The 16,823-nt window shown below is 36.0% G+C and overlaps 1 protein-coding gene across 2 annotated transcripts in view; it reads left to right on the top strand.

The window, feature by feature from the left end:
• Positions 1 to 16,823, top strand: part of ANKRD31 (ankyrin repeat domain 31) — a 140,022-nt gene that overhangs the window by 71,119 nt on the left and 52,080 nt on the right. For both annotated transcript variants that reach the window (XM_081513904.1, XM_081513903.1), the window contains exons 14-18: positions 986 to 1,038; positions 2,295 to 3,804; positions 4,320 to 4,481; positions 6,374 to 6,511; positions 14,182 to 14,324. In XM_081513904.1, the coding sequence (XP_081370030.1) occupies positions 986 to 1,038; positions 2,295 to 3,804; positions 4,320 to 4,481; positions 6,374 to 6,511; positions 14,182 to 14,324 (2,006 nt within the window). The remainder of the gene's footprint in view (positions 1 to 985; positions 1,039 to 2,294; positions 3,805 to 4,319; positions 4,482 to 6,373; positions 6,512 to 14,181; positions 14,325 to 16,823) is intronic.

The raw sequence follows: 16,823 nt of genomic DNA, 5'->3' as shown, positions 1-16,823 counted from the left end.
GTCGGAGAAGGCAATGGCACCCCACTCCAGTACTCTTGCCTGGAAAATCCCATGGACGGAGGAGCCTGGTAGGCTACAGTCCAGGGGGTCGCTGAGAGTCGGACATGACTGAGCGACTTCAATTTCACTTTTCCCTTTCATGCACTGGAGAAGGAAACGGCAACCCACTCCAGTATTCTTGCCTGGAGAATCTCAGGGATGGCGGAGCCTGGTGGGCTGCCGTCTATGGGGTCGCACAGAGTCGAACACGACTGAAGTGACTTAGCAGCAGCAGCAGCAGCAGCATTAGATCTGTAGATTACTTTGGGTAGTATGAAAATTTTGACAGTATTCTTTCAGTCCAAGAACACAGTATATCGTCTCTTTTCCATGTATCATCTTCAGTTTCCTTCATTGATGTTTATAGTTTTCAAAGTATAAGTCTTTCACCTCCTTGGTTAAGATTATTCCTCGGTATTTTATTCTTTTTATGAGATTGTAAATGTAAGTACGTTTTTTTTTTTTTCTTGCTTTCTCTTTCTGATAGTTCCCTATTAGTGTATAGAAAAGCAGTGGATTTCTGTATATTAATCATGTATCCTTCAACTTTAGTAAGCAAGTAAGCAACTTTAGTAGGAATTGATAATAATGCAATTCATTATGAAAGAATTTTTGCCTTATAAAAGCTTGTACACTTGCATATCTGAGTATAACTGTGGGGAATATAAAAATACTGAGTTCAGTGCCCATCTTCAGCATTATTTTGTTGGGTCTGTTTTGCTTTTCCTACAGAAGTGTTTTCAGCTCTCTCAAGATAGTATATTTTTTATAATAAATATGGAAATCATAAATTATGTAATGTTATATGTGCCAATTTTAATAAAATATATTTTCATAATTTTAATTTTTCCACTTGGTTTGCTCATGGCAAAGGACTTGTGGTTTTAGAAGTCTAGAGTCTGACCTCTGGAGGCTGTTTTCTTTGATTTTCTCTTTTTCTTTACAGCTCAAAAGAAGAGCATTGACCCTTCAGTTGTAGAGGATGCACGCCAGCACAAGGTATGTCTCTGTTCTGCTGCTGCTGCTAAGTCGCTTCAGTCGTGTCCGACTCTCTGCGACCCCATAGATGGCAGCCCACCAGGCTCCCCCGTCCCTGGGATTCTCCAGGCAAGAACGTTGGAGTGGGTTGCCATTTCCTTCTCCAATGCATGAAAGTGAAAAGTGAAAGGGAAGTTGCTCAGTCGTGTCCAACTCTTAGCGACCCCATGGACTGCAGCCTACCAGGCTCCTCCGTCCATGGGATTTTCCAGGCAAGAGTACTGGAGTGGGGTGCCATTGCCTTCTCCAATGTCTCTGTTCAGCAATGAACATTTTTATAGAGCACACCTGCTGGTTATTTTATTGATCATCGAAGGGGAAACAAAGACTTTTGAAGCATTCATCAGGAACAGTGACTTCGCCTTTGCTTTTTAGACACTTTGGAATAATTACATGAGATTCAGAAGGTTCTGGGCTGTTAGTTTGGGAAGCAATTGAGTAAATGTAGTGTATGTGGGCACACTAATGGGTTGGTAACCATTTCTACTTCCTTTCTCCTATTTATACATTCATGAGGTTTATCAGCCATGTTGAATTTCCTCTGGCCTGAGCACAGTATGAGAGTCAAAGGTGTTAACCCACCCCGTTAAACTTTACATGGTGGGCGGTTATTTTTCATCTGATACTTGGGTTGTGATGTGTGAGAGGAAGCCCTGTCCCTGCTTCAGTCTTGTCAGCCCACAGTAATCTTTCCATACACGCCTACTTGGTTGCATATCTGTCTTTTTGTTTTTAAATCCCTTCTTCCACTACCCTAGCTATGATCACTCACAGATACCAGAGGAAGAAACTCTAAATCTATCTCCATAACAAATGGGAGAGGAAAGTGCTTTTAAAGCATAGTTACAAAGATTCCTTGTGAAGGAATTATCTGATTATTTTAAAAGCCTATACAGATTAGCTTGATTAAAATTTTGTATTATGTTTAGTAATAAGATTGATAGTGCTAAAATACTGGCAAATACAAATTAAAATGTACAGGAAAAAATAACAATTAGTGCATATACTGAGTTTGAATCTATTACATTTGTCTTTCTGCTTTTAGTCTATTTTTTCTGAAATATATATCAGGTTGTATACATCCCAGCATGCCCTGTGGTTAGATCAAATTATAAGGTTGAATGGAATAATAGTTTTCTTTTTCTCCAATACAGAATGAATTGAATGCAGAATTACAGCTGACAGTTAAAGCTAACTATGTTATTTTGTTTCTATAGAAACCAAAATTCAGTTCTAAAAATCACAGTGGGTTTGTTTATGATGAAAATTCCAACAGACAGAAGCCAGAACATGTAGAAGTCAATAAAGGAAGCAAAAAGAGTTTATTTATAAATAAAGATATATATGAACATTACCAAAAAGATTCCCCAAACATGAGAATTGGTAAATCCAAGCAGAAACAATCAATTCTTAACCAGACACACTCTACAGGGTTCAGAAAGGACAGTCTCCATAGTGCTGAGGATCCCAGCACAAGAGTGTCTAAAGATAAAAGAAGAAGAAACACACAGCGTAAAAGGACTCAAGCGGGTGATACAAGCCAAGAAAGCAGTCCGGGAAAGACAGTGGCCGTCTCTTCCAGAAGAGTAAGCAAATCAGTTACTCCGCGGCAACAAGCTCTCCAAATCCTTGATGACCTTCCAGGAAAGTCACGTAAACCTTTCAGCCAAGCTCTATCAGGCCTGAAAAATGGTTTACATAATGATGTTGAAACTTGTCCAATTCCCAGAGAGACACATACTCAAAGCCTGGATTTATCAGATAGTCAAGAAATAAAATGTGTGGAATTAGAATCCATTGACCAAGCTGAAGCTGTTTCTTTCTTAGGACTTTCTTTACATGAAAAAACCAAGTTACCACTTGTTACTACAGATCAGCAGCCTCATACTCACCAAGAACAGGAGCACATTAGCCCTTATAAATCTCATGAAAACAGTAACTCAGGTCAAAAAGATGAGAGCCTCAAGTGGGAAAAATTTTCCCCATCCTTTATAAGGGAAAATTTTAATAATGATGATCATGGTGATTCCTGTGCCTCTGAGGAAACTGTAATATCTAAAAAGGTGATAAGTTCTTCAGGCTGCAAAAACCATGATAATTGTAAAGAGAATAAAACAAATAGAGAAGAAATGGATTTTCAACCATTTTTACCTTCTGAAGACCACTTTCCACAGGAAAATGAGTTAAAAGCAGACAGCCTAACCATATTTCCACAACAGGAAGCTGTTAGTTTTTCTAATTCAGATAATATGATAGTTTCTGAACATGTTTCAAATTATGAGCAATGTTTATGTGGAACTTCTTTTGATCACTCACATGGCAGTCCTGAACATACTCCTCTGGCATGTATAGGAACACTCTTGACACATGAAGTTTCAGAGTTGACCAGTCATGAGAAGCTAATCAAGAAGCCTCAGGATTATAGCCCCAGTATACTAACTCCTTTAATGAATCAAGAAGATATACATATTGTGGAAAAGGTGGGTAAGGAAGGAGACACTAAAAGGAATTATACTGACCCAGGCCAAGAAACAAGTCCTTCAAATAGGCCTTTATCCAGAGTTGTTCCTTCTCAAGTAATGGAAACAACTAAAGTTGAAAAAAGGAGACAAGAGAGCAAAGCCATACGAAATACAGGTTTTCATTCTACTGACAATATCAATGAAGAATTGACCAACCTCTCACAACTTAGTCAAAGAGAAGAGAAGGAGATTTCTCACAAACCAGGTATTAGTAGTATTGTTCAATTTGTACACAGTTCCTATAGATTTAGTTATTTCACAGAAATTTCCAACTGAATTTCACTTAACCTCTGCCCAAACTGATAAGAATGAGGACATGTGGATCACAATTTGGAGATACTATTAATTAGTTAAGTAATGGTATTTGCTTTGAAAGAAGGTGCTAAATTAATATTGACAGAGGTTTAAAATATTTCTATGAGTTTTTAGCTTTCTTTTAATATAGCACCTACTTAATGTCAAGAAACCCAACAACATTTTCATAGCAGGAAGATGTTAGCTCCATTGATTTTAGTGATCCACTGTTGAAATGGCATCCGGGAAACTAATTTACATTTGTTGTATGAAAACATTTTTAAAGGCTTCCATTCCTTTAAATAAAAAAGCAGTCTAGAAAGGAACAGAAATGTGGAGCAATTATACGACTAGACTCTTTCTTAGTCCGATAATCAGTAAGGAGAAATGCAACGCTGATACTTCAAAATTTTTTTTTTTTTTCAGGTGAGGAATTTGTCAGTGGAGATGAAAACACTGTAAGAAATTGTAAAGAGAAAAAAGAAAAACCAGATTCAGAAATTCATATGCCCACTAATATCCAATCACACAAAAGAATTCAGAATTTCAGAAAAAGAAAAAATGTCTTGAAAGCTACCTGCAGCCAAGGTTTGTATTCCTATACCATATAGGGACAAGGTTTTTGCATGGCCACTCCTAGCAATCCACTCTCCTTCAAAGAATTATATACACTTTCATATTTACTGTTTATTTTTTTAGTCATTCACTAATTTATAAGATTATTTTGGCTGTATTTGTTAGGTGGTTTTACTATAATACACCACTTGAGAATCTCTTAGTCTTCCAATATATTGTCATATTTTTGTCTATTTGTTATGTTAGAGGAGATAAGATAAACAGTAGAGACAGCAAGAAGGTTGAGTCCGGGCAGCACATCTGAATTGTGTCAGATCCCTTAGAACTTTCACTGAGCCCTTTTAACATAAGGGAAATTAAAGAAGCATAACCACTAGTTTCTTTTTGTCAGATACATGAACTATGTGTGTTTGACAATATGGATAATTGACTATTCTTTGATAGTTCTTGGAGCTAGTTCTGTGGTGAACCATAGGCTGGACTACTTCAGGTCAAATGTTAAGCCCTGCAAAGTTGATTAGTAAGAAAAAGTTGATACAGTAAGAGGTAGGAATATTAGGCATCCTTTTTGAACTTTTCCCCATTGTCTCCCTCTCATGTAAACTAAAGCGCTTCTTATACATACCTCCTATAGTGGGTTGAATAGTGGCACCCCAAAAAACCTATGTCCATGTCCGAACCCCCGGAATCTGTGATACTGTTGCATTTAAAGAGTGAATATTACCTTATTTAGAAGAAGAATCTTTGCAGATATAGTTAAGGACCTTGAGATGAGGAAATTGTATTGGATTTTCCAAATGGGACCCAAATCTAATAACAAGTATCCTTATAAAAGAAAAATGGAGACAGCTTTGAGACACGCAAGAAAAGAGAAGATAATGTGAAGACCCAGACAAAAGAGCAATGTGGCCAAAAGCCAAAGAAGCTAAGTTGGAGGAAGCAAGGAAGGATTCTTCCTTACAGCTTCCAGAGAAAGTACAGCCCTGTTGACACCTTGGTGTTGGATTTCTGGTCTTCAGAACCACAAGAAACTAATATGTTTCTCTGGTAGCACTTAATCAGATTTTAATGTAATTTTTTACATGTCTCTCAGTCCCCTAGACTGCAGGCCACTCAAAGAAGAGATAGTGTCTTCTATTTTCTTTATATAATATTACAAAAATATCTTCTAGTACATCATTTTAGCATAGTTTAGGGAAAAATTTCATTGTTTTTAGTATTTCTAACTTGTGATGTAAGGAAAAGATTTAAAAATATTTAGACAATAATATTGTACTGCATTTTATGTGAAAGAAAAATGAAATGCTCAATAGGCCATAGTTTGGTTCTTGACATCAGAAACACACTCGTTGAGATATGAGAATAAATGTGGAAAGCAGATTATGGACTACTGAGTGAAATGAGTATAGAAATGAAGCAAGTCTTATTTGTTTCAGTCAAGCTTAGGATAGAGTGAACAACTGCTAGAATGAATTAATGTGCTCAGATGCTCTATCATTTCTTTACGAATTGTATTTTAAAATAGCAACAGCAATTATAATATTAATTGAGGTATGTTTCTGTGGCTCAGATGGTAAAGAATGGGACTTCCCTGGCAGCTCAGATGGTAAAGAATCCGTGTGCAATGCAGGATACCTGGATTCGATGTCTGGGTTGGGAAGATCCCCTGGAGAAGGGAATGGCTACCCACTCCAGTATTCTGGCCTGGAGAATTCCATGGACAGAGGAGCCCGTCGGGCTACAGTCCATGGGTTGCAAACAGTAGGACACGACAGAACGACTTTCACTTTCTGTGTAGTGCATCCTATTTAGAATGTTTTTAGGAAGTTACTTTGTGTTTTCTAAGATCCTTCATAATAATCGGCACTTGGCAGAAAACTCAGTTTTGCTTGGCAAATTTACAGAAATGAAAACATCTGGGATCGATAAGAGGAATGCCACAGGGGAAAGCCGGCTTCATTTGGCTGCCAGAAGAGGACATTTGTCTCTGGTGAAAGCTCTAATAGAATCTGGAGCAGACGTGAATCTAAAAGATAATGCAGGTTTGGATTTTTAAATTGTAAATGTCTATAATTTGAACTCACTGATAAATATATTTCACCCACCCTCCCCCATTTTGATCCTGACTGTTATATAGTTGCTCACTTTGAAAATTCTTTTTATAATATTTTATGGTTTATCTTAGTCCCCACCAATTGCCAAAATAACCATTGAAACAGCTTTTGATATACCTTTGGGGGCATTCAGAGGGAGAATACAGAATGGGGAATAAAAGAAGCTTTATTTAGGCATTTTCCTTGGAGGCTTTACTATCATTACCTAACTTTATAGGGAATGACAAATTTTCCTCTTTCCCTGTCCCTTCTTATCTTATTTCTTGATAATATTCCTTTTTTTCTTCCAAAATCTTGTTTTTATCTTAAAGCTCCATTTTTAAATTGATCTTCTAACATTTTTCTCAAGCACACACACAAAAAAAACTTGTGTAAGAAATTCCAGAGGGAAAAAACTCAGATTGATTGTTCACATGTCTTTTTAAAGAGAGATGTGACAATACAGGATATAAATAGGGAGGTCAGATGATCTTACTCCAATTGAATATCTGACTACTAATCATTTGACATGATTAGTACTTACTTGGTCCCATGATAGCTTGTGTTCTGTTAGTCTTTTGTCACTTGTATCAATAAATATTTTTGATGAGATTAACTTGTTTTAAAAAATGAAGATTATGTTTTTATTGAGATATACTTGATTTATAATATATTAGTTTCAAGTGTACAACATAGTGATTCAAAATTGATAGACTATATTCCACTTAGTTATTATAAAATATTGACTATATTCCCTATACAATATATCCTTCAGCTTATTTATTTTATATATAGTAGTTTATACCTTTTAATTCCTTACCCCTACCTTGCTCCTCTCTCCATCCCTCTCCCCACTGGTAACCACTAGTTTATTGTCTATATCCATGAATCTGTTTTGTTTTGTTGTATTTACTTGTTTCTTTTATTTTTTAGACTCTACATATAAGTGATAACATAGAGCATTTATCTTTCTCTGTCTGACTTATTTCACTGAGCATGATACCCTCCAGGTTCATCCATGTTTTTGCGCAAGGCAAAGTTTCCGTCTTTTTATGGCTGAGTAGTACTCATTTGCTTTTTTTTTTTTTTTTTTTTAAATTTATTTATTTTAGTTGGGGGCTAATTACTTTACAATATTGTAATAGTTTTTGCCATACATTGACATGAATCAGCCATGGGTTTACATGTGTTCCCCTTCCCGGACCCCCCACCCACCTCCCTCCCCATCCCATCCTTCTGGATCATCCCATTGCCCCGGCCCTGAGCCCTTGTCACATGCATCGAACATGGAATGGTGCTCTGTTTCACATATGACAATACACATGTCTCAATGCCATTCTCCCAGAACGTCCCACCCTCACCTTCTCCCTCAGAGTCCATAAAATTGTTCCATGCATCTGTGTCTCTTATTCTGTCTCGCATATAGGGTTATCGTTACCATCTTTCAAATTCCGTATATATGCATTAGTATACTGTATTGTTGTTTTTCTTTCTGGCTTACTTCACTCTGTATAATGGGCTCCAGTTTCATCCATCTCAGTAGAACCGATTCAAATGTATTTTTTTTTAATGGCTGAGTAATATTCCATTGTGTATATGTACCACAGCTTCCTTATCCATTCATTTGCTGATGGACTTGTAAACAATGTTGCTGTGAACACTTGGGTGCATGTATCTTTTTGAATTAGTGGTTTTGTTTTCTCCAGATATATACCTGACAGTGGAATTGCTGAATCATGTGGAGTTCTGTTTTTTAAGAAACCTCCCATACTGTTTTTCTGCAGTGGCTGCACCAATTCACATGCCCACCAACAGTGTGTAAGGGCTCTCTCTTTTTACATATCCTCACCAACATTTGTTATTTGTTGGAGTTCTTTTTGTGAACACTGTTTGTGTTCTTTTTGATCATAATCATTCTGACCGAAGTGGGATAATACCTTATTGTGGCTTTGATTTGGATTGTTTTGATGATTATCAGTGTTGAGCATCTTTTCATGTGCCTGTTGTCCATCTGTGTATCTTCTTTGGAAAAATGTCTGTTCAGGTCTTTTGCCCACTTTTTGATTGGCCTGTTTGTTTTTTGATGTTGAGTTATATAAGCTACTTATATATTTTGGATATTAACCCCTTACTAGTCATATCATTTGCAGATATTTTCTCCCATTCAGTAGATTTTCTTTTCTTTTTGTTAATGGTTTCCTTTGCTGTGAAAAAGCTTTTAAATTCAACTAGATTCCATTTGTTTATTTTTTTTTATTTTGTTTCCTTTGTCTTAGGCGACAGATCCAAAACAATGTTGCTATAATTTACGTCAAAAAGCATTTTGTCTGTTTTCTTCTATGAGTTTTATGGCTTCCAGTCATACATTTGGTTCTTTGGTTCATTTTGAGTTTATGTTTATATATAGTGTGAGAACTATTCTGATTTCATTTTTTTAAACATATAGCTGTTCAGTTTTTCTCAGTACCACTATTGAAGAAACTGTCTTCTCTCCATTGTTTATTCTTGCCTCCTTTGTCATAGATTAACTGACATAAGTGTGTGGATTTATTTCAGGGCTGTCTCTTCAGTTTCATTGATCTGTGTGTCTCTTTTTCTGCCCATATGAGACTGTTTTGATTACTGTAGCTTTGTAGTATAATCTGAAGTCAGGGAATGTGATTCCTCCAGTTCTGTTCTTTTTTCTCAAGTTTATTTTGCCTAGTCAAGATCTTTTGTGCTATCATACAAGTTTTAAAATTATTCTATCCCTGTGAAAAATTCCATTGGTATTTTGGTAGGACTTACATTGAATCTTAGATCACCATGGGTAGTATGGTCATTTTAACAGTATTAATTTTTCTAATACAGTATATCTTGTCTTTTCAACTGTTTGTATCATCTTCAGTTTTTTCATCACTATTTTATAATTTCCTGAGTATAGGTTTTTTACCTCCTTAGGTAGGTTTATTCCAAGATATTTATTCTTTTTGATGCAGTTGAAGATGAGAAGGTTCTTTAATTTTGCTTTCTGATCATTTGTTGTTAGTGTGTAGAAATGCAACAGATTTCTGTATATTAATCTTGTATCCTGCAGCTTAAATGGATTTATTGATAAGCCCTAGTAGTTTTTTGGTGGTATCTTTAGGATTTTTCTATGTATAGTATCATGTCATCTGCAAAGAGTGCCAGCTTTACTTCTTCCTTTGCAGTTTAGATTCCTTTTATTTTTTTTTTTTCTTGTCTCATTGCTGTGGCTAGGCCTTCTAATAATATGTTGAATAAACGTGAGAGTGGGCATCCTTGTCTTGTTCCTAATCTTAGAGGAAATGCTTTTAGCTTTTCACTGTTGAGTATGATGTTAGCTGTAGTTTTGTCATTTATGGCCTTTATTATTTTGTTAAGATATGTTCTACCGTGCCCACTTTTTGGAAACTTTTGATCATAAATGGATGTTGAATTTTATCACAAGCTTTTTCTGCATCTGTGTGATCACATGATTTTTATTCTTCATTTTGTTAATGTGGTATGTCACATTGATCGATTTGCAGACATTGAAAAATCCTTGCATTCCTAGGATAATCCCACTTGATCATGGTGTATGATACTTTTAATGTATTATTGGATTCGATTTGCTAAAATTTTGTTGAAGATTTTTGTATCTGTGTTCATCAGTGATATTGACCTGTAATTTTCTTTTGTGTGTGTGATATCTTTTTCTGATTTGGGTGTCAAGGAGATGCTGGCCGTGTACAATGAGTTTGGAAGTGTTTCTTCCTCTGCAATTTTTGGGAATAATTTGAGAAGGATAGGTGTTAATTCTTCCCTAAATGTTTGGTAGAATTCATCTGTGAAGCCATCTGGACTTTGTTGGGAGTTTTAATTACTGATTCAATTTCATTACTGGTAATTGATCTGTTCATATTTTGTATTTCTTCCTGGTTAGGTCTTAGGAGAACATTTCTAGGAATTTTTCCTTTTTTTGTAGGTTTTCCTTTTTATTGGCATGTAATTGTTTGTAGTAATCTGTTATGATCCTTTGTATTTCTGTGCTGTTAATTGTAACATTTTTATTTATATTTTATTTTATTTGGGCCTTTTCTCTTTTTTCCTTGGTATGTCTGGCCACAGTGTTTTCAATTTTATCTTTTCAAAGAATCAGCTCTTAGTTTCACTGATATTTTTTCTGTTTATTTAGCCTCTATTTAATTTATTTTTGCTCTGAACTTTATTATTTCTTTCCTTCTCCTTTCACATTTTTTGTTCTTCTTTCTCTCATTCCTTTAGGGATAAGTTTAGGTTGTTTATTTGAGATTTTTCTTCTATAGACATTTAGAACTTGCTATTGCTGTATCCCATCATTATGGATCATTATGTCCTCATTTTCATTTGTCTCTAGGTGTTTGTTGTTTTTTTCTTTGATTTCTTCAGTGATCCATTGGTTGTTGATTAGAATATTGTTTAGCTTCCATATGTTTGTGGTTTTTCAGTTTTATTCTTGTAGTTGATTTCTAGTCTGATAGTGATTTCAGTCTGAATGAAAAGATACTCAATATGATTTCAGTGTTCTTATATTTACCGATTCTTGTTTAGTTGCCTAGCATGTGACCTATCCTGGAGAATGTTCCATGTGCACTTGAAAAGAATGTGTATTCTGCTGCTTTGGGATGGAATGTTCTATATATATCAGTTTAAGTCCATCTAGTATAATGTGTCATTTATGAGTTTTTCCTTATTGGTTTTCTTTCTGGATGATCTGTCCATTGATGAAAGTGGGGTGTCAAAGTCCCCTACTATTATTGTGTTACTGTTGATTTTTCCCTTTATGTCTGTTAATATTTGCTTTATATATTTAGGTGATCCTGTACTGGATACAGATATATTTGAAATTGTTATACCTTCTTCTTGGATTGATTCCTTGGTCATTATGTAATGTCCTTATTTGTTTCTTATAACAATTTTTGTTTTAAAGTATTTTATCTTATACAAATATTGCTACTCCAGGTTGCTTTTTGTTTCCATTTGCATGGAATACCTTTTTCCATCCCCTACCTTTCAATCTGTGTGTGTCTTTAGATCTGAAGTGAGTCTCTTGTAGGCAGTATATATATATATGGGTCTTGTTCTTGTATCCATTCAGTCACTCTTTGTCTTTTGATTGGAGCATTTAGTCCATTTACTTTTAAAGTAATTGTTGATATGTATGTTCTTATTGCCATTGTGTTTCATGGCTTGGAAGGTTTTTTTTGTAATTCTTTTTTTATTCATTTTTTTCTTTTGTTTTCTTGTTATTTTATGATTATTTTTAATGTTATATTTAGTTTCCATTTTCTTTTTTGCATATCTATTATAGATTTTTCATTCATGGTTACCATGAGTGTGTGTGTATATATATATATATATATCTATGTGATTATTTTAACTTGCATCTGATCTCTTAGTTTCAGATGGATTTTAACAACCCTGCATATTTACTCTCCACTCCTCCAGTAGTGTAAGGAGTTTTTAATATCATATTTTTCATCTGTTTTGTGTGTTCCTTAACTACTTATTATGGTTATAGATGATTTTATTTCTTTTGTCTTTTAAACTTCCTATTAATTTTGTACCCAGTTGATTTACTATCTTTACTGTATATTTGCCTTTACCAATTAACTTTTTCCTTTTGTGGATATTCATGTTTCTAGTTGTGGCCTTTTCTTTTTTGCTTAGAGGAGTCCCTTTCACATTTCTCCTAAAGCTGATTTTGTGGTGCTGAGCTCTTTTAGCTCTTGCTTGTCTATAGAGCTTTTGATATCATCATCATATTTGATAAAAGCCTTGCTTGATATGATATTTTTGGTTGTACATTTTTCCCTTTCATCACTTTAAATATATGGTACCACTACCTTCTGACCTGCAAAGTTCTGTTGTAAAGTTAGCCAAAAGTCTTATGGAAGTTCCCTTGTATGTTATTTGTTGCTTTTCTCTTGCTGCTTTTTATATTCTCTGTCTTTAAATTTTTCCATTTAAATCACAATGTGCCTTAATGTGGTCCCCTTTAAGTTGATCCTGTTTGGGACTGTCTTGATCTTGTTTCCTGGGCCTGGATATCTCTTTCTTTTCCCAGGTTAGGGGACTTTTCAGCTATTATATTTTCAAATACGGTTTCAGTCCCTTTCTCTCTCTTCTTCATCTGGGACTCCTAAAATGAAAATATTGGCACACTTGATATTGTTCCAGAGAGCTCTTAAACTGTCCTTATTTTTTGAATTCCACTGCTGTGTCATCCAGCTTGCTGATACGTTCTTGTATATCGTTTAGTGTATTGTTAACTCCTGTTAGTGTATTTGTCATTTCAGTTATTGTATTCTTCATCTCTGGTTGGTTGGTCTTTGTTTTCGAACTCTTTGTTAAAAACTTCTAATTTCTCTGTTTATCCATTCTTCTCCCAAGTTCTTTGACTATCCTTATAGTCATTACCTTGAACTCTTTCTTAGGTAGATTTCCTATCTCCACTTCACTTAGTTCTTCTCCTGGGGTTTTATCTTGTTTCTTTCTTTTAAACATATTCCTCTGTTGCCTCATTTTACCTAACTAGCTAGTTTTATTTCTATGTATCTGATAGGTTTGTTGGAGAAGTAGCCTCTTATAGGAAATGTCTTATGCTTCCAGGAGCTCACTTCCCTCTGATTACCAGAGCTATACGTTCTAGGGGTCCCCCCATGTGGGCTACATGCGTGCCTCTGTTGCGTCAGTCTGACTGCTGTGTGTGGTCTGGTAGGCTTGGCTTGCCCCCCGTTGGGTCAGTTGCCCTGCTTTGTGTGGAGGCTGCTGGCCTGGTTGGTGGGGCTATGTCACAAGGCAGTTGGCTGTTGAACCCCAGGGGACCCCAGGACTAGTGCTTGTTTACTGATGGACAGAGTCTAGATATAGGAGATCCCAGGGCTGTTTCCTGCCTTCCAGTGGATGAAGCTAGTTCTTGGGACTACTGCCAGCCCACTGGTGAGCAGAGCCAGGTCTTGGGGACTGGATGCAGGGCCCACAGGTTCCAGAGCTCGTGTTGGACTGCTGATGAGTGGGACCAGTTCTTGATACAGGTAGCTGTAGGGTTCAGTGGTCCTAAAGTGTATGTTGGCCTACTGCTGGGCAGAACTTGGGCCCAGCTGGTCCTAGGGCTGGTGCTGGTCTGCTTGTCAGTAGACTGACTTCTGCCACAGCAGGCTGTGGAACTGTAATTGTCCAGGGGCTGGTGTCCACCTGCTGGTGGCTGAGGCTATTCCCAAGGCTAGAGCAGGCTTGCTGATGGACAGGGCTTAGGCCCAAGGGTTTCTGGGGCTGGTCCCCACCCACTGGTGGGTGGAACTGGGCTCCAGGTCTCTGGCTGCAGGGGCCTATGTGTCCTGGGTCTAGTGCCTGTGCGCTGTGGGAGGATCCGGGTCCTGGGCCTCTGGTGTACAGGGCCATGTCCAAGGGCAGCTGTGGGCTCAAAGGATGTTAAAGTTGCCTGTTTTCAGTATTATTTCCTGTCCAGTACTTAGTATATACATTTGAATCAATATATGTATTCATTACATTAGTGCAAATAAACTTGATAATGAGGATACTACTTGAGTATTGATTTGTAAGTAGCTTTTGTTTTCTCTTTTTTCCTTTTTTAGGTTGGACACCACTTCATGAGGCAGCTAGTAAGGGATGGAATGATGTAATTGTAGAGTTGTTAAAAGCTAGTGCTAATGTTAATTGTGAAAATGTAGATGGAATTCTACCCTTACATGATGCTGTTGCAAACAACCATTTAAAGGTATAGTGCATCATATTAGATTCCTATTTCTTTTTCTTTAAAAAGTGAATGAAGACAGTGAAAGTATTTTAAATTGCTAATTGAAGTGATTCCTTAAGACAAAGAATTTTTAAAACTGCTTAGAGGTACAAGTGTATATGATATTACATATAGTTTAGAAAAGCAATGTATTTCCTAATGAATCCTGTTTCCATTGTCTCTTCATTGTATAATTCATGTAAATCAGAATAAAATGAAATGGCAAAGAGTAAACACAGTCTATCAATATAATAGATTCTAATTTTAATTGTCTTAAATGATTTGCTGTTGTACATAAAAGAGTATATATAGTGATGATATGTGTGATAACCAGACATTTTTTAAACTCAGAAATTTCTTAGTTTGAAGTTTCAAAGAAATGGGTAAAAACTTAAGTTGCTTGTTTCTTTGGGGGTTGTTGTATTTTTTTTCTCATTTTTTTTTTATAAACAACTATGGTGAAAATAACACAGGGGAAAATTACTAGATTAATTATTAGAGTAACACTGAATTTCAAATCTAGATGTTAAAATTCTTCAGATTTTTAAACTTATCTTTTTGTTTGACAAACATTAGAAGAAGATTTGTCTGTAGATAGTATAGATTTCAGGAATAATTTTTTGCTTTGAAAACTAGTTAAGGAAACTACCAGCAACAACAACAGTATAAAAGCAAGATTCATGTAAAAAAATATTTTGGATCTCTCACTAATACCACTTTATCTGTCTCTAGGTATTTTTTAATAGTCTGGTAGTTTTTATTTAATTTTGTGGAAATGTATCTCCACTATTTTCAGCCTGAATATAGTCATGTGAAAGAAGAGTATTGAATTTGTGATTTGCAGAGATAAAAGGTATAAACTAATAATTAAGAATAATACCAGATGGGTAGGCTAATGTCCAGGGAGGCTTCTTTTGATCAAAGAAGCTCTTTGACCTTAAAGATGTTTAAATTAAAAAGGAATTGACAAAATATTGAGGTTATGTGATCGTGCAGTGGAAGAAAACAAATAGGAAGAGTCATTGAAGTGATGAACCTACTGGTTATTTGTACAGGGAAAAGGTAATTTAAAGTGAAACCACTTAAATAAGGGCAAAAAATTCATAGTAGGAAAATTAGGATTTTAGACTATCCTGAAAAATGCAATATAGAAATAAGGATCCCCCCGCAACATCACCCCTATACCTGGAAATTTGTTAGAAGGTGTTACAGAGCTCAGCGTATGGTATTCATGGGTAAGATTTATTCCAGCAATATAGTAAGGATACATAGTTGGATCATCAGAGGAAAAGGTGGAGTCTGGAGATACCGTGTGCATGCTCTACTATGTACTCTTCTTCACGAGAGGCCACATACGGTCTGCTTTTCCCTCAGCAGTGAAAGTGTAGTGACATAAGTACAAAGTTTCTGTCCGGGAAAGCTGATTAGAAACTTAATGCTCATGATTTATATTGAGGGCTGGTCATGTGGGCATCCTCTACCTAGCACTTACCAAGATTCCAGACTCCCAGAAGCATAAACCACATTGTTTGTGTAGACAGTTTAAGCACAGAGAGTCACAGCCTTTAGGGAAAGTTTTATATCAGTGCTGGACACTGATTGCCAGGCAGGCTGTAACGTGCCAGCTACAGGCCAGCCATGTCAGCGGCCCTCTGGATAGCAGGCTTAGGCCTGCTGTGTTCACTCCTCTAAGTAACACTGTATTTAGTTTCTAACTGAAATACATAGGGATTGATTTCTGGTTCAGCAGAGACACAGTAAAGTATGTTTTCTTGGCCTAGCTTTTCTGGCAAAATAGTGTGACAGCACATAGGACATCCTTTATCTCACAGTTGACTTTTTGCATTATGATCTCAAGGGAGTTCTTTTTTTCAGAAATTTTGAAAAGCGCCACAAGTTTTGGCCCTAGGTCCTATATTAATACACTTATATTAAAATCCTGATTTTTCTTTTTTTATGCTTATTGCTATCTGGGTTGTCGCTCCTTGTAGGCCCTTTCAGAGGGTAAAGACAGGAAAATAGGTGGCTATACTAATACATGTATACTCATATCTATATCTCTGAATTAATCTATCTGTATATATTAAAATAAACATGAATTAAAACTGTCATCTCAGACTATAATCCAGCTTCACAGAGTTCATTCTAGCTTTTATCCGTCTTGTTTGTTTATAACTTCTTTTTCTGACAATGATAAAGCTAGTTATTTTATCCACAATTTATTTACTTATTTGTCCAACTCTCATATAAATGTAACAGCATTTTCAGAATTGTTAATCCATATCACTGTGTAAAACACATTTCTCTTCTAGAGCAAGGGCTGGCAAACAGCTCCCAGAGCAATTCTGGCCCTTTGCCTGTTTTGGAATAGATGATAGCTGAGAGTAACTTTGATATTCTTAAATGACTAGGTGGGGAAAGACAGAATATTCCATGAAGATTTCATGGGATTCACATTTTAGTGCACATGGATAAAGTTTC

This window comes from Giraffa tippelskirchi, chromosome 7, assembly GCF_054371585.1.
Source record: "Giraffa tippelskirchi isolate mGirTip1 chromosome 7, T2T-mGirTip1v1.2.pri, whole genome shotgun sequence".
NCBI classification, from domain to species: domain Eukaryota; kingdom Metazoa; phylum Chordata; class Mammalia; order Artiodactyla; family Giraffidae; genus Giraffa; species Giraffa tippelskirchi.
This window is presented reverse-complemented; position numbering and strand designations above follow the sequence as displayed.